Source organism: Podarcis vaucheri, assembly GCF_965113315.1.
Source record: "Podarcis vaucheri genome assembly, chromosome: 18".
NCBI lineage: Eukaryota > Metazoa > Chordata > Lepidosauria > Squamata > Lacertidae > Podarcis > Podarcis vaucheri.
Window position 1 is genome coordinate 10,729,651 of NC_138756.1, and position 17,627 is coordinate 10,747,277.

Sequence of the window (17,627 nt, forward strand, 5' to 3'; positions counted from 1 at the left end):
CCAAACAAGGCTGCCTTCAGGTATCTTCTAAAAGTTCTTTATCTCCCTGAGACTTGATGGGTGCCACCACCGAGAAGGCCTTGTGCCTGCTTCCCTGCAACCTCGCTTCTCACAGGGAGGGAACCGCCGGAAGGCCCTCGGAAGTGGACCCCGGCGTCCGGGCTGGACAATTGTGGTGGAGACGCTCTTTCCAGGGTCATTTGGACAGGAAACACATCTATCCAAAAAAGCATCGAGTGGTGGTCTATGTTAATCACTGCAATGCCTCCCTAATCCTTATAATTGTCTAATTATATCAGGAAGGGAACCCGCCCTTCTGATTTTGCCACTGCACGCCTGGTTCTGCCGGCGGAGACTGTGCCCCGCGGCTCAGAAACTTGAGGGGCGAGTCAAGGCAGCTGCCAGTTCGAATCCTGCCTCGTAACCCGAACTTGCTGGTCCGGTCCGTCATAGCAGCAGCGATTGTAATAAAAATAAAAAGGAAAGGAACTTTAAAGAACTTTGATGGAATCATTTCACGGCAAGCTTCTGTTGCATTCAGATTTCCAACATGGGTTTCGTGCCTGTGAGCCGCTTAGGACTATATATTAACAAGGTAAAGGGACCCCTGACCATTAGGTCCAGTCGTGGCCGACTCTGGGGTTGCGGCGCTCATCTCACTTTATTGGCCGAGGGAGCCGGCGTACAGCTTCCGGGTCATGTGGCCAGCAGGACTAAGCCGCTTCTGGCGAACCAGAGCAGCGCACAGAAACGCCGTTTACCTTCCCGCCAGGGTGGTACCTATTTATCTACTTGCACTTTGACATGCTTTCGAACTGCTAGGTTGGCAGGAGCAGGGACCGAGCAACAGGAGCTCACCCCATCATTGCGGGGATTCAAACCGCCGACCTTCTGATCGGCAAGCCCTAGGCTCTGTGGTTTAACCCACAGCGCCACCCGCGCCCCGATAAGGGAAGTATAATAGTCTCACTCTATTCTTGCTTCTGTGTCCAGTTCTGGGCACCACAATTTAAGAAGGGTGTTGAGAAGCTGGAAGGTTTGCAGAGGAAGAGGACTGAGATGATCAAGGGTCTGGAAACCAAGCCTGATGAGGAACGTTTGAGGGAGCTGGGGATATTTAGCCTGGGAAATAGGAGATAATAATAGTAATAATAATTTATTATCTATACCCTTCCCATCTGGCTGGGTTTCCGCAGCCACTCTGGGCGGATCCCAGTCAAGTGTTGAAAATATTTAAAACTTCCCTAACATTCTAGCTGCAGTTGTGGCATACAAAAAATAGTCTAACATCTTTCTTGGGCACTTCCAAACCTGTTATTCCAAGAAGAAAGGCCTCTGTTTTCTTAATAAATGTATATTTCAACATTTTTTCCAATTCATTACAGTGGTGCCCTGCAAGACAAATGCCTCGCAAGACGGAAAACTCGCTAGACGAAAGAGTTTTCCGTGTTGGAGGTGCTTCGCAAAACGAATCTCCTATGGGCTTGCTTCACAAGACGAAAATGTCTTGCGAGTTCCTGCTGGTTTTTTTCCCTTTCCCCCCTTTTTCTAAGCCGCTTATCAGCTGATCCGATCAGCAGATAAGCCGCTAAAAGCCGCTAATAGCGCTAATCCGCTAATTCGTCAATGGGCTTGCTTCGCAAGACAAAAAAACCGCTAGACGAAGAGAATCACAGAACGGATGCTTTTCGTCTTGCGAGGCACCACTGTATATATCTTCTCCCAGAAGTCTCAGAAAGCACAGAGACTTTGGTTGTTGCCGCCGGCGAGCGAGGCTTTGATTCGGCCCCCACCGAACTGCTATTTTTGTTTCTTTCTCTTTTCGTCTGCAGGGACGCCGGTCAACCGCATCCCCATCATGGCCAAACAAGTCCTCGATCTGTACATGCTCTATGTCCTGGTGACCGAGAAGGGTGGCTTGGTGGAGGTGATCAACAAGAAACTCTGGCGGGAGATCACAAAGGGTCTGAACCTGCCCACGTCCATCACCAGTGCGGCCTTCACCTTGCGCACTCAGTAAGTAATAAAAATAATAATAATAATTTATTATTTATACCCCGCCCATCTGGCTGGGCGTCCCCAGCCACTCTGGGCGGCTTCCAAAAAAAATAATTTTAAAATACTATAATACATCAAACATTAAAAGCTTCCCTAAACAGGGCTGCCTTCAGATGTCTTCTAAAAGTCTGGTAGTTGTTGTTCTCTTTGACATCTGATGGGAGGGCGTTCCACAGGGAGGGCGCCACCACCGAGAAGGCCCTCTGCCTGGTTCCTTGTAACTTGGCTTCTCGCATGGAAGGAACCGCCAGAAGGCCCTCGGGAGTACAGCTTCCAGGTCATGTGGCCAGCAGGACGAAGCCGCTTCTGGCGAACCAGAGCAGCGCACGGAAACGCCGTTTACCTTCCCGCCGGAGTGGTACCTATTGATCTACTTGCACTGTGTGCTTTTGAACTGCTAGGTTGGCAGGAGCAGGGACCGAGCAACGGGAGCTCACCCCGTCATTGCAGGGATTCGAACCGCCGACCTTCTGATCGGCAAGTCCTAGGCTCTGTGGTTTAACCCACAGCGCCACCGGCACCATGAGTAAAATGTAGTTCCCAGGATCCTTCCCCCAGCCCTGATCTCCATAAGAGGCACGCCATGCTCCAAAGAGGGGGTGCCTCTATCATTCCTCAACTTTTCACGCAGCAAAGGTAAAGGACCCCTGGACCAGGGGTAGGCAACCTAAGGCCCAGGGGCCGGATCCGGCCCAATCTCCTTCTCAATCCGGCCCACGGACGGTCCAGGAATCAGCGTGTTTTTACATGAGTAGAATGTGTCCTTTTATTTAATATGCATCTCTGGGTTTTTTGTGGGGCATAGGAATTTGTTCATTTTCTTTCTCCAAAATACCGTATTTTTTGCTCTATAAGGCTCACTTTTCCCCTCCTAAAAAGTAAGGGGGAATGCGTGTGCGTCTTATGGAGCAAATGCAGGCTGCGCAGCTAAGCCAGAAGCCAGAACAGCAAGAGGGATTGCTGCTTTCACTGCGCAGAGATCCCTCTTGCTGTTCTGGCTTCTGAGATTCAGAATATATTTTTTCTTGTTTTCCTCCTCCAAAAACTAGGTGCGTCTTGTGGTCTGGTGCGTCTTATAGAGCGAAAAATACGGTATATACAGTGGATCAAAGGCTCTTTGGGAAGAAATTTACGTATAGTTCTATATGGAGACGCACCCTTGTATTTTTGGAAGCAGGGGAATGGGCTCATTCTGACCCCAGGCTTTCTCCCCCTCCTCTCTCTCTCTTTCTCTTTCTCTCCCCTTCTTCCTTCTCTGCCATTCGCTTCCCCCACCTATTACATCCACACTAATCAAGGCTAATGTTAATTAGTCTGGAATTCAGAGGACCAGGTGGCGGAAAAAGGATTTGTGGGTGGGGAGGGAGGGGTGGGCCGGTGGGGGGGGAGGTGAGTGGGTGGAGGGCTGTTAACTCCTTCGTAGCTGTAAACCCAACTTCCTTTCTCTTAAAAAAAGAAGCAGTGTCTTGCCTGTCCTTAAATGCTGCCAGAAGATTCAAAAAAGCACCTGGTTTTGTGTTTGTGTGTGCAGAACACAAATAAAAACACAATAAACCATCAAACATTAAAAAAACCTTCCCTATCTCCTTGACTTGGGGGTTGCATAGCTCCATCCCCTCCAACGTTTCTCCCCTGAAAATAGGGACGTCCTTTTCCATCCCCTCCAACGTTTCTCCCCTGAAAATAGGGACGTCCTATTCCATCCCCTCCAACGTTTCTCCCCTGAAAATAGGGACGTCCTATTCCATCCCCTCCAACGTTTCTCCCCTGGAAATAGGGACGTCCTATTCCATCCCCTCCAACGTTTCTCCCCTGAAAATAGGGACGTCCTATTCCATCCCCTCCAACGTTTCTCCCCTGAAAAGAGGGGCGTCCTATTCCATTCCCTCCAACGTTTCTCCCCTGAAAATAGGGACGTCCTATTCCATCCCCTCCAACGTTTCTCCCCTGAAAATAGGGACGTCCTATTCCATCCCCTCCAATGTTTCTCCCCTGAAAATAGGGACGCCCTATTCCATCCCCTCCAACGTTTCTCCTCTGAAAATAGGGACGTCCTATTCCATCTCCTCCAACGTTTCTCCCCTGAAAATAGGGACGTCCTATTCCATCCCCTCCAACGTTTCTCCTGTGAAAATAGGGACGTCCTATTCCATCCCCTCCAACGTTTCTCCCATGAAAATGGGGACGTCCTATTCCATCCCCTCCAACGTTTCTCCCCTGGAAATAGGGACGTCCTATTCCATCCCCTCCAACGTTTCTCCCCTGAAAATAGGGACGTCCTATTTCATCCCCTCCAACGTTTCTCCCCTGGAAATAGGGACGTCCCATTCCATTGGAATAGGGGGCCAACTCTGTCCATCTTGGCAGCGTGCGTTGAATTGAATAAAGCGCAAATGGTTGATTTTTGTGTGTGTGTCTTTTTCCCTGGAAAGGTACATGAAGTATTTGTACCCCTACGAGTGTGAGAAGAGAGGTCTGAGCAACCCCAATGAGTTGCAAGCCGCCATTGACAGCAACCGCCGTGAGGGTCGCCGGCAAGGCTTCAGCGGCTCCATCTTCACGTACTCGCCCAGCAGCACCCATGGCATGCTTTCCTCGCCCAAGCTCCAAGTGCCAACGCTGGGGTTGGGGTCGACCACTAATGGCAGCTCCTTGGCCTCCGTCCCGAAAATCAAAAAAGGTACGGCAGCCGATTGCCTCACGCGTTTGGTTCCACACACGTTTTGTTCCCCTCTCTTCAACCTAAAAGGTCTCCCGGGTTGGCTTAAAAAGGTAAAGGGACCCCTGACCATTAGGTCCAGTCATGGCCGACTCTGGGTTTGCAGCGCTCATCTCGCTTTACTGGCCGAGGGAGCCGGCGTACAGCTTCCGGGTCATGTGGCCAGCAGGACGAAGCCGCTTCTGGCGAACCAGAGCAGTGCACGGAAACGCCGTTTACCTTCCCGCCGGAACTGTACCTATTTATCTACTTGCACTGGCGTGCTTTCGAAGTGCTAGGTGGGCAGGAGCAGGGACCGAGCAACGGGAGCTCACCCCGTCAAAGTGCAAGTAGATAAATGGGTACCACTCCGGCGGGAAGGTAAACGGCGTTTCCGTGCGCTGCTCTGGTTCGCCAGAAGCGGTTCAGTCATGCTGGCCACATGACCCGGAAGCTGTACGCCGTCTCCCTCGGCCAGTAAAGCGAGATGAGTGCCGCAACCCCAGAGTTGGCCATGAATGGACCTAATGGCCAGGGGTCCCCTTTACCTTTACTATCTGAACGATAGTCTTGGTCATTTGATTGCTTGTTTTATGTTGCTATGGCCGTTGGCTAATGCGAATAAAGTTGATCTCTCTATCTAAAAAAACAAAACAAGATCTCCCTATATCATAGAATCATAGAATCATAGAATCCTAGAGTTGGAAGAGACCCCAAGGGCCATCGAGTCCAACCCCCTGCCAAGCAGGAAAGACCATCAGAGCACTCCTGACATATGGTTGTCAAGCCTCTGCTTAAAGACCTCCAAAGTAGGAGACTCCACCACACTCCTGGGCAGCAAATTCCACTGTCAAACAGCTCTTACTGTCAGGAAGTTCTTCCTAATGTTTAGGGGGAATCTTCTTTCTTGTAGTTTGGATCCATTGCTCCGTGTCCGCTTCTCTGGAGCAGCAGAAAACAACCTTTCTCCCTCCTCTATGTGACATCCCTTTATATATTTGAACATATATCGCTCTCTCCGTCTCACCTGCTTGCACCTCTTTGCGCTAAAGGAGCTTTCCTTTTTGTTGTTGTTCTTGCAACCCCTGCAGAGGAGGAGACGGCCATCCCCATCGGTGTGCCCGGCCGCCTGCCCGTTTCGCTGGCGGGCCACCCGGCCATCGCGGCCCAAGCCGTCCAAGCTGCGGCGGCCCAGGCGGCGGCTGTGGCTCAGGCGGCAGCGCTGGAGCACCTGCGGGAGAAGCTGGAGTCCGGGGAGCCCCCGGAGAAGAAGATTGCTCTCGTGACGGACGAGCAGCAGCGGTTGATGCAGAGGGCGCTGCAGCAAAATCTCCTTGCCATGACCGCTCAGCTGCCCATGAGTATCCGCATCAACAGCCAAGGGACTCGCTCGCCAGGTATCCTTGATCTCTGGCCACGCCTCTTGCCTTGGAGCCAGTTACAGATAGGTAGCCGTGTTGGTCTGCCATAGTCAAAATAAAAAAATTCCTTCCAGTAGCACCTTAAAGACCAACTAAGTTAGTTCTTGGTATGAGCTTTCGTGTGCATGCACACTTCTTCAGATACACTGAAACAGAAGTTGCCGGACCCTTCTATATAGTGAGAAGGTGGGGAGGGGTATTACTCAGAAGGGTGGTGGGAATGGGAGATTGGCAGATAGCTGAGATGAGCCTGTTGACGACTCTTAACGACTGTAATAGGTCTTCCAGGAAAAGGCAAGGGGTGAGAAGGTGAGAAATGGCTTAGTCATGTATAATGAGATAAGAATCCATCTCAGCTACCTGCCAATCTCCCATTCCCACCACCCTTCTGAGTAATACCCCTCCCCACCTTCTCACTATATAGAAGGATCTGGCAACTTCTGTTTCAGTGTATCTGAAGAAGTGTGCATGCACACGAAAGCTCATACCAAGAACTAACTTAGTTGGTCTTTAAAGTGCTACTAGAAGGAATTTTTTATCTTGCCTTGGAGGTTAGAGAGAACGATCTTGAAAGACCTCCATTGGCTCCCAGGACGTTTCCGAGCACCATTCAAAGTGTTGGTGCTGACCGTTAAAGCCCTAAATGGCCCAGTATCCCTGGAGGAGCCTCTCCACCCCCATCGCTCAGCCCGGACACTGAGGTCCAGCTCCGAGGGCCTTCTGGCAGTTCCCTCCCTGCGAGAAGCCAAGTTACAGGGAACCAGGCAGAGGGCCTTCTCGGTGGTGGCGCCTGCCCTGTGCAACGCCCTCCCACCAGATGTCAAAGAGAACAACAACTACCAGACTTTTAGAAGACATCTGAAGGCAGCCCTCTTTAGGGAAGCTTTTAATGTTTGATGTATTACAGTATTTTAATATTTTGTTGGAAGCCGCCCAGAGTGCCTGGGGAAGCCCAGCCAGATGGGCAGGGTATAAATAATAAATTATTATCATATAATGATCTGTGTGTGGACATTAGGCACCTGTAAAGATAAAGGTAAATGGACCTCTGACTGTTAGGTACAGTCATGGCCGACTCTGGGGTTGCGGCGCTCATCTCGCTTTATTTGCCAAAGGAGCTGGCGTACAGCTTCCGGGTCATGTGGCCAGCAGGACTAAGCCGCTTCTGGCGAACCAGAGCAGCGCACGGAAACGCCGTTCACCTTCCCGCCAGAGTAGTACCTATTGATCTACTTGCACTTTGATGTGCTTTCGAACTGCTAGGTTGACAGGAGCAGGGACCGAGGAACGGGAGCTCACCCCCTTGTGGGGATTCGAACTGCCAACCTTCTGATCGGCAAGCCCTAGGCTCTGTGGTTTAACCCATAGCACCACCTGTGTCCCTTAGGCACCTGTACAGGTGTGGAAATTTGCATGTCTCCCCCTGGCCCCTCCCCCCGGAAGGAAAATGGCTGTCTGTCTGCCGCTGTCTTACCCCCCTCCTTTTTTGCCTTCCAGAAAACCGCCAAGACTCCGCCATGAATTTGACCACCAACGGAACGAACAGCATCAACATGTCGGTTGAACTCAACGGCATCGTTTATACAGGTAAACTCCGGTTGAAGGGACCTCGGAAAGGCGGTTTCGGACAGCCTCACAAAACCAGTCTTTTTTTTTTTTTTAAATCCATTTTATTGATTTTCCAATAAAAACCATCCAATTAATAAATCCAATCATAATACTACTCCAATTAAAATAAAAAACTAAAATAAAAAAGACCAAATTATAGCCCAGTCTTAAGTTTGCTAAGGTTGCAAGCTCAGAAGGTTGCAAGATTACCTTACCTACACCTGTAAGGTGAAAGATGAGGAGGGGTTTTTGCATTTTTTTAAAAAAAAGTTTGCAAAAGGAAAATACCTGAAACTGGTGCAAACATCCCAGAAAGAAAGAAAACGAATTGAAAGATTTAAACTGTAAAGTGTATTATTATTACACTTAATAATAATAATATTTGCAGCCTCAAAGGACAAAGTACAAAAGCTCTGCTGCAAAGGGATATTAAAGTTAGTAAATCACCCAACCGTTCCCTTTGCAAATCATAAAGCTATAAATATAAAACTGGAAGCGTTCTGCACCTGTGAGTTGCATCGCTATTGAGAATCAAAGCTGAATGTAGTCTTAATTGAGCCAGAAGTTCCATGTATTAGTGACACCACGTGCCTCAATGTTTATATAAGAAATAAAATTCCTTTTTTGAATGGTAACTCAAGCCCTGCCCTTTTCCGGGAGGGCAATTTGTCAACTCTCTGAATCCAAATTACTAAAATTAAAGAAGGTCTTCCAGAATTTGGCAGTGCGCCCCCCGGCCGCTTTTAAGAGATTAAAAATAAGTTATTAACTTTTCAAATCCATAAGAAGGTTAAAGCGCGCCTGGTGGGAAAATGGCACCATAGTTTGCTTATACAGTGGTACCTCGGGTTAAGTACTTAATTCGTTCTGGATGTCCGTACTTAACCTGAAACTGTTCTTAACCTGAAGCACCACTTTAGCTAATGGGGCCTCCTGCTGCCGCTGCACAATTTCTGTTCTCATCCTGAAGCAACGTTCTTAACCCGAGGTACTATTTCTGGGTTAGCAGAGTCTGTAACCTGAAGCGTATGTAACCTGAAGCGTATGTAACCTGAGGTACCACTGTAGTTGCCAAGGAAATCTCTGCAAACGCCTTGCTCCAAAATTCATGTGCCTTTGAGCAGCTCCACCACAAAGGCTGATAGGTGCCACCTAAGGGCTGAAAATGTGTTTGCAGGCACAAACCATTCCCCTCCCCTTCTTTAGCATCCGTTGTGATGGGTGGAAACCCCATTGCAGAACCCATATTTCTCACTGCATAATAAAATTGCAAGGGAAGCGGGTGGTGCTGTGGGTTAAACCACAGAGCCTAAGGCTTGCCAATCAGAAGGTCGGCGGTTCGAATCCCCGCAATGACGGGCTGAGCTCCCGTTGCTCGGTCCCAGCTCCTGCCCACCTAGCAGTTCGAAAGCACAAAGTGCAAGCAGATAAATAGATACCACTCTGGCGGGAAGGTAAACGGTGTTTCCGTGCGCTGCTCTGGTTCGCCAGAAGCAGCTTAGTCCTGCTGGCCACAGGACCTGGAAGCTGTATGCCGGCTCCCTCGGCCAGTAAAGCGAGATGAGCGCTGCAACCCCAGAGTCGGCCACGATTGGACCTAATGGTCAGGGGTCCCTTTACCTTTACCCTATCTCCTCTCAAAGCAATTGCTGAAAGGCGGCAGCCCCGGCTTTTGTAGGGTCTCTTAATAATAATAATAATAATAATAATAATAATAATAATAATTTATACCCCGCCCATCTGGCTAGGTTTCCCCAGCCACTCTGGGCGGCTTTCAACAGAGTATTAAAATACAATAATCTATTAAACATTAAAAGCTTCCCTAAGCAGGGCTGCCTTAGGATGTCTTCTAAAAGTCAGGCAGTTGTTTATTTCCTTGACATCTGAAGGGAGGGCGTTGCACAGGGCGGGCGCCACCACCGAGAAGGCCCTCTGCCTGGTTCCCTGTAACCTCGCTTCTCGCAGTGAGGGAACCGCCAGAAGGCCCTCGGAACTGGACCCAGGTGTCCGGTCTGGACGATGGGGGTGGAGACACTCCTTCAGGTATACAGGGCAACCGGGATTAAGGGACCAGTCGGGTGTTTAGGTTGGTGAGAATGAACGGGTCCAGGGTTCTGGTGGCCCACCAAGCGTCTTCTTCCGTCCTCGTCCAGGTGTGCTGTTTGCCCAAACTCCGGGGACGTCGTCCTCCCTCAGCAAAGGAAACTCCAACAGCGGCCGCGGCGCCTCGCAGGGCGGTCAGGCCACCGCCGCCAGCGCCCCGCAGACTGCTTTCCCCGCCGCGCCGACGTCTACCTCAACCAATTCCTCGTCGCCTTAAGGAAACCCTCCCCGCTTCTCCTCTTCGTCCTGCCAAAGCCGAAAGCCCCCGGCGACGCACGGCCGGCGAGAAAACATCCCCGGTTTGGACCCTTATCCACCTGTCTGGACGGGAATTTCCTGGGGGCGTTTTTCCGGAGAGAGGGGGAGAGATGGACCCACTGGATCTTAACGCAGGCGCCTTGTTTGTTCCCGGGGGGGGCAAGGGGGGGTCTGGAAGGTGCCATCTTCTGTCCCCCAAATCCCCCCCCCAAAAAAATAAAGGAACCTCTTTGCCATTGCTGCAGGGAGATGTTTTGATGCTGCCCCTACCGGGAACGGAGGGAGGTATCCCAACCAATTTCAGCTTGACACCAAAATAACCAAACCTTTTTTGGGGGAAACAGGTGGGGGTCCTAATCTGGGTCCTAATCTCTCCCTCCTCTTTCTCTCCCCGCTTCCACCAAATATTCCCCCCATGCCCAGCATTAAAGATATCAATAGAAGAACCAAAAAACGGAAACAAAGCTTTTTCAGCCTGGATTTTGGAGGGCAGGGGGTGGCGCGTCGAGCGCCGACGATTTCTGAGCCAGATGGAAAACACTGTGTGGTTTTAGCTCTTTTGTTTTTTTGACGTAATGCATTGTAGACACAGAACTCCTTACCTCATGCGAACTCACACTTTTGCACTGTGTGTTGTTTTTATTTTGTCTGGGGTAGTGGCGGGGAGACGCCTCTCGCCAGGCGATCTCAGGGTAGTCTCAGAACGAAATCCTTTTTTTAAACCGCACCCCAAACAGCATTTACAAAAGGGGGGGGAAGGTGGGCGGTGGGAAAGCTTTTAGCTATTGCGTTTTTGTTTTCTTTCCTTTTTTACAAAAAAACCAACCGCTCTCAAAACATAAATAAGGAAAATTCAGGGGTGTGTGTGTGTAAATAGAAACTTCTTTTGTTTTCGGAATACGATCCTCAACAGACAACCAAAAAAGAAAAAGCGAAAGCAGATCTATATAGCAAATTCTGTAAGTTTTTATTTTGGCGGTTATCCTCTTAACGCGTGTTGCTTCCGTTCGCGATACAGCTGCACTTTCCCTCCCGAAATCTTTTCGTGTAACACTGGCAGGGGCTTTTTTTGCAAGGGGGGGGGTCTCGGGGGAAATTGTCTTTGACGAACGAGCTCAGGTGGGTTTTTTTTCTACATATTGGGGTGGGTCGGGGGCGGCGCGCAAGCAATTGCATTGGGATTTCACGGGATGATATTTTTGTACGGAGATTTCTTTGCGTGGAAATTGGAGGGTCGGATGGGGCAGCCTTGCCTGCGTCTTAGCGCCTCGCTCCCCTGACCCTCAAACCTTTCTCCTTTGCGATGGCAAAACAACGACACCAAAAAACCCACTGGGTTGTTTTTCCTCGCCTCCATCCCCCAAATAATTTAAAAACCACAGCGTTAACCTCTGCAAAGTCTGCGGGGCTTGTCGTTTCCCCAACGCCCAGGAAAACTGGGGACCTCAGACGTCACCATTTCCAGAACTGGCTCTTGCCAGTACAAAACCCTTTTTTTAACATCGCACCCTCCATCTGCATTTGAAGCACGCGGCTTCCCTGCAAATAATCCCGGGAAACGTAGTTTGCAGAGGGTCCTGGGGGCCTGAGACGTCCGACTGGCTTTTGCCAGGACGAAACCATTTTTTAAACTTAGCTTCCAGACATCGCATCTTCCGTGTGCATTTGATGCTCGGAGCTTCCTTGCAAATAATCCCGAAAACCGTAGTTTGCAGAGGGCGGGCAGTTCTTTCAAATTTCCCGCAACGGTGCGTTGCTGAGGAGTAGCGTGGCGAGCTGGGGGTTTTGGCAGAGTTTTGGGAGCGCAACTGGCGGAGAGGATAAAATTTGGGGTTGTGGTTTTTCTCCCCCCTTGCTCCCACCAAACTCACTTGTGGTTTCCTTTGAACATAGGGTAAGGGGGCACGTCCTTGACTTTGGCAGGAATCGGAGAGGTTGTGGGTATCGCTTCTTGCAGAACCAGGCGGGGGGGGGGAAGCCCACCATTTTGGATGCAGACGAAGAGGGGGTCCACATATTTGCCGCTAGCCGCCAGAGAACCCCCTCGACTTAACAACGACAGTTTGTTGTGTTGGCATATCTACCTCATCGTACCCCTTTCTCCTCCTTTCCAGTTCCCCTCCGGGGTGGGCAGATTGGAGAGGATTCTTGAATCAGAATATCTCTCCCCCCCCCACCACCAATGTCTTCTCTTTGCCGGACCCCCTCCCGGGAAATATTTCTAGAAATTCAGTTTTCCTTTAACGGAACGCAGCAAAACGCTCAAAGTAAACAACTACTACTAACATGGGCTCTCAAAACATCTATCCATCACTCCCTTGTCCTCTCATGTACTGGTTTTAATTTCTTAACTGGGGTTTGGGGAGCTGGGAAAAGAAGACCACTGGGCCCCCCCTCAACAAAACAGATCATTGTGCCCCTAAAGGAGACCCCATTTTGATCCAGTCCTGTTGTTTCAGCCGGCACCGTTAAGCGGACGGTTCCTTTCTGGAACGAACAGAAGGCTTCTACCTCCCTCTCTCTCTTCTTATATTTTTAAAAATGATTTTTAGAATTTGTCGCTTTTCTGGGATCAAATAGCGACAACTCTCCCTCTCTCTCTCTCTCTCTCTCTCTCTGGGTTAATACTAAGGCTGTAGAACCCAGACTTTTGCTTGGGAACGTTTTTAAATTTTCTGCAAGGCTCTAGGAATTTTTACATCTCCTCGCTCCTATTTTCCCCAAACTCACTAATATATCTTGCATTGGGTATCGACTTGGCACCCTCCGGACTTCGGGTGCCGTGCCCTCTGGGAGTTGTAGCGCAACACACCCGGACGGCTTCTAGATTGGCGGCGAACCCTGTAGACACGGAGCGCCCTCGTCCCCTGCGCTGCAATACCCCTTCAAACCGTTGTGGTTTCTGGGAGCTGTAGTTTTGTGCCGGGTGCGGAGCGTTGTGAGGCCAGCGCCTCGTTCCCCCTCGCCAGAGCTACAGTTCCCGGGGCTCACCGGGGAAAGAGGGGTTGCTTGCTATGCCATTCTTAAGATGTTATAGAGGGGGATTTCCTGGGTCTCCTGACAGCTCCCGGCACCCATAACAAAACTATAGCTCTCTTTGGGGAAAACCACGACGGTTTCCGGGAGCTTGACTCTTCCGGAGCCTATTTTGAGACCTGTGGTCCAAGAAGTCTCCCCTACCTTATAGTTAGATTCTGGCAGAGGAACGGACAAAGGGATATCTCTTCTCCACGAACCCCAAAGAATGCTGCCACCCAGAAAAACAAAAATCCATTTTCTGCCCACATCGTCCCCGCTTTCAGAACGTGGCCAAAGCTTTGGAGAGCACAACCGAGAATATCTTAAGGTGGTTTTTGTGGGTTTTTAAAGGCTGCATTATTAAATTAAAAGCACACGACGTTCCCCTCCCCAACCTCGCAGGAACTGTAGGTTCCCAAGGCGCTGGGAACTGTAGCGCTGCGAGCGTTTTTTCGTTTAATTATCGATTCTGCTTTTTTTTTTAAAAAAAATTGCGCTTGCCAATTTCTGGAATGGGAATTCCAGCCCGAGGGGCGTTGATAGCCTTTAAATTCGGCATCCGGGTCCTTTTATTATTATTGTTGTTATTAAATAATAATAATAAAGCTCTCTCAGATCCCGTCGGGAATAGCTCTTTGCTTCCCCGCTCCTCTTTTTTCAAAACGGGCGCTCAGCAAACAGAGATGCAGATATCCGTAAATCAGATTTTATACTCCTTTGCGGAACTGCTTTGGGCAGTTTTTCGGCGCACCTCAAAACCCTTTGGAGCCACAATGTGGTTCCGGCTATTTTGTGCACCCTGAATTTGTTGGGTCCCCACTTCCAGCGTGGTACCAGTTAACATCCCACCCCCCTCTGAAATGGCCCCCATTCTCACTGTTTCTCTAGGGAAGAGAGAGAAGGGCACCATTGCCGGTTGAGTCTCCCTATGGTGAATTTTAGGACTTTGCAAGTGAACCCCGGACTTGGGACGGTCTGGGCGTGTTGGATCCTGCTTACCTCCTCCTCTGAGTAGACCCATTGAAGCGAATGGGCCCCAATTGGCGGCTGATATCAGTGGGGAGAGACAAGGCAGCCTCATCACCAAAGCAAGGTTGCATTTTGCGGCTGCGTTAAGACAGTTCTCAGAATCCAGCCCCCAAGCTACCCAGCCCGGAAATATATAGAAATATTGCTTGCAAGATCCCACCGCTGCCACCAATCCTCTTGTATCGCAAACAGGTGTCCCCCCCCTTTTAATTTTTTGGAAAGCTTACTAATCGAACTGTACGGGTACCGCGGATCACAAAAGTGTCTGCTTTGAGTTGCGGGTGAAATGGCCTCGCACGGACCCAGGGGGTCCGTCGGCCGTGGGGCAGGTATGGATCTAGGGAGAGGAGAGGGGGCGAACTTTTTCCTCCAACATCTGCCTAGTATTTTTGTTTTTTAAACTCCGTTTTCCAGGTGCGTTGACCCACCTCATCCCAATCTCTCTATGTGGGTCTTCCCCTCGCAGACTTTCCTGCCTTCCCCACCCCTGAAAATAATTTCTTTTTTAAAAATCTACCCATTGGAAAGCCTGCCTTCTTTTCCTTTCGGGTCCTCGAGCTGCTGCGTCGAATCCTGGGCGTGAAACCCTCCCTTTCTGCCTGGAGACGCGGAGATGGGTCAAAAATTGGTTTACGAACCCGCAAATCTGGCTCTTTCGGCGGGACCCGGTTAAACCACATCTGTCTGTGTTCAGACTTGGAAACTATAGGATATACCTCTGTTATTAAGGCAGTATATGCACCATCCCTTTTAAAAAAACACCCCCCAAAATCCTGAGAATTCTAGTTTGAGGGTCTTTGGAACTATAGCACTGTCAGGGGTGTAAACTACAGTTCCCGGAATTCCTTTATTTTTGGGGAGCTGCTTTGAAGGGATGTTGCGTACGTTGCTTTTAACTATGATTTGAAGTCGGTTGGGTGAATCGCCGCTTGTCCAAAAAAAAAAAAAAAAAAGAGGGTCTTGGGTTCAACGCAGAACTTTCCGGTTAGGCGTTTTTGCGGTCTGGGTTTGGAAGTAAAAGCCCGCAAGCCGATACAATCACCTGAATTTTAAACGCCCGGCTTTGGGCATTGTGGGGTGTGCACAAGACCAGTCTGATAATAATAATTTTGTTATTTATACCCTGCCTCGCACACTCGCCCTGTCCTCGTGTCGACAGCTCCGCGTCTGTGAAAGGGCCGGAGTCGTCGGGACTCGAACCCAGAACCTCCGCCCGCCTTCCCCTAAAGAAGAGACCCTTCCTCTCTGACGTGCAACCCCCTTTCCTCGTTGGAAGGAGTTGTTGTTGCTGGGTGTGTGTGTTGTGTGTGTGTTTGTGTGAATTTCCCCCCACCCTAGACATATTTTTTAAAAAAGAGAGAGAGAGAGAAAGAGGGAGGAGTTTTTAGCGCGGGTGGGCGAGTAAGAAATTCTATATCCAAATTTATATAAATAAATAAAAGTGTGTATGTTTGTGGGTTGTTGTTTATTTAGGGTGTGCGTGGTGAGTGTCTGTCTCTCAAGGAACGGGGCAGAATTCCTTCATTCTCAGGCCAGAATTTTTGCTTTTTAAGGGTTCGATGGCGACTCAGGGGCAACGTGGAAAATGCTATCTGGATCTTGATTGTATTCTGGAGGGGCTGAAAGGGTCGGGGGGCGGGTGGGATACGGGTTTGTGTTGGGTGTACAGGAAACAAACCAAAATAAAATTAAGATTTGCTTGCAGGGATGGTGGCTGAGGGTGTTCCGGATTCGAATTCCGACCCAGGGCTTTCCGCGTTCCCAAGAACAGGGCGACGCTTGGGGGGGGGACCCCTTTATTTTATTTTATTTTATTTTTGGGGAACATTTCACCGCTCGATCGCACCCTGCTATCAAGAAGAACGTTTCCCGGGTTCTCGATTTCTGCGCAAATTTTCACAAAAGAGACTCCGTTCGAGGCAAGATTCGCGGGAGCGAGGTTCCTGTTGCAGAGGTTGGTTTTGCGGACCCCCAAAAAACTTTTAAAATAGCTGCAAGATTTGGGGGTTTTGTTGTTTTTTCAACGACGCCTTTCCCACAAAAGCAAGGATTTTCCGTGCGGCCCCCAACTCGCAATCCCGTTTTACGTCTAATTTGCTTGCGAAAAGCGAAAACGGGAAGACTTTAGCTGGTAGTAAAAGGATTTGTGTTACATTTGTACAAACACTGTTGTTGTTTTTTTGCGGGGTGGGTTCTGATTTCTTTTGGGGGGTGTGCAAACTCGGATCCCCTTCTTCCTTTCTCTCTCTCTCTCTCTCTCTCTCTGCATATCAAGTTTTTAAATAAGTTGTAATTTCAGGGTGTGTTTTTACTCCCCATTTCTGGGGTTGTGTTTAGTTTTTTTTCTTCTTCAAAGGAAATAATCAAATTTGAACGAGCAGCAAAGATATGCAATCTGTACAGCGTAGGTAGACTTTTGACTCAGGAAAGAAAATAAAAATCGAAAAATAAACCACATTCTACCTCTGAAAACAGCAGCGGGCTGCCTTTCGTCACGGTGGGGGTATTCGTTTTTTTGGGGGGGGTTAAGGCAGCCTCTGCGTTTTGCGCTTTTTATTTTTCGTTTTGTTTTTTTCGTTTGTTTGTTTTGTGTGTTGTTGTTGATTTTTTTCCCCCTTAAGAAAGAATATCACGTTTTCGCAAAACATTCAGGTATTATTAACCTTTGTGACTTAAGAGAGAAATAAAATAATAAAAAAAAACACTGAAAAAGTTTACATTTTATAACATTATTATTACAGATTGTATTTAAACTTCAGAAATATTTAAAACGATTGTAACCTTGTAAAGTTGGAGAAATATTAAAAAGGAAAAAAGAAGAGAAAAGGAGATTCATCCGGAGGTCGTCTTGTCATTTGTGTGTGTGTGTTTTGTGTGTCTGGTTTTTTGAAAACGTATGAAGTTCCCTGATCCTGTTTACAGTGGTACTTTGGTTCCCAAAATTACTCCGTTCCGGGAATCCGTTCCAAAACCAAAGCGTTCCAAAACCAAGGCGCGCTTTCCCATAGAAAGTATTGCAAAACGGATTAATCCGTTCCAGACTTTTAAAAACAACCCCTAAAAGAGCAGTTGAACATGGATTTTACTGTCTGACGAGACCATCGATCCATAAAACCGAAAGCAATAAACAATGTACTGCAGTCGCACAATCCATCCGTCAGTAGCTAGACTGGGTTCTGCACAGTCACAGAAGCAAAACGAAAAAGTGCCGCGAAAACGAAAATGCAAAATAAATAGCAAAAGCAGACGGACCTCAGCATAACACTCAAAACAGAAGCGTGGCACTCAAAACGGAAGCATAAAAGTCAAAACGGAGCACGTTCGGCTCTCGAAAAAAGTTTGCAAACCAGAACACACACTTCCGGGTTTGCAGTGTTTGGGTTACAAGTTGTTTGAGGACCAAGGCGTTTGAGAACCAAGATACCACTTTATAT

At 48.9% G+C, this 17,627-nt stretch overlaps 1 protein-coding gene across 1 annotated transcript in view; it reads left to right on the forward strand.

Moving 5' to 3' along the window:
- ARID3A (AT-rich interaction domain 3A) overlaps positions 1 to 10,600 on the forward strand; it is a 37,749-nt gene extending 27,149 nt beyond the window's left edge. The window contains exons 4-8 of the mRNA XM_082206434.1: positions 1,833 to 2,016; positions 4,491 to 4,738; positions 5,848 to 6,153; positions 7,675 to 7,764; positions 9,939 to 10,600. Coding sequence (XP_082062560.1) covers positions 1,833 to 2,016; positions 4,491 to 4,738; positions 5,848 to 6,153; positions 7,675 to 7,764; positions 9,939 to 10,105 — 995 coding nt within the window. The 3' untranslated portion in view covers positions 10,106 to 10,600. The remainder of the gene's footprint in view (positions 1 to 1,832; positions 2,017 to 4,490; positions 4,739 to 5,847; positions 6,154 to 7,674; positions 7,765 to 9,938) is intronic.
- The last annotated feature ends 7,027 nt before the right edge of the window (positions 10,601 to 17,627 follow it).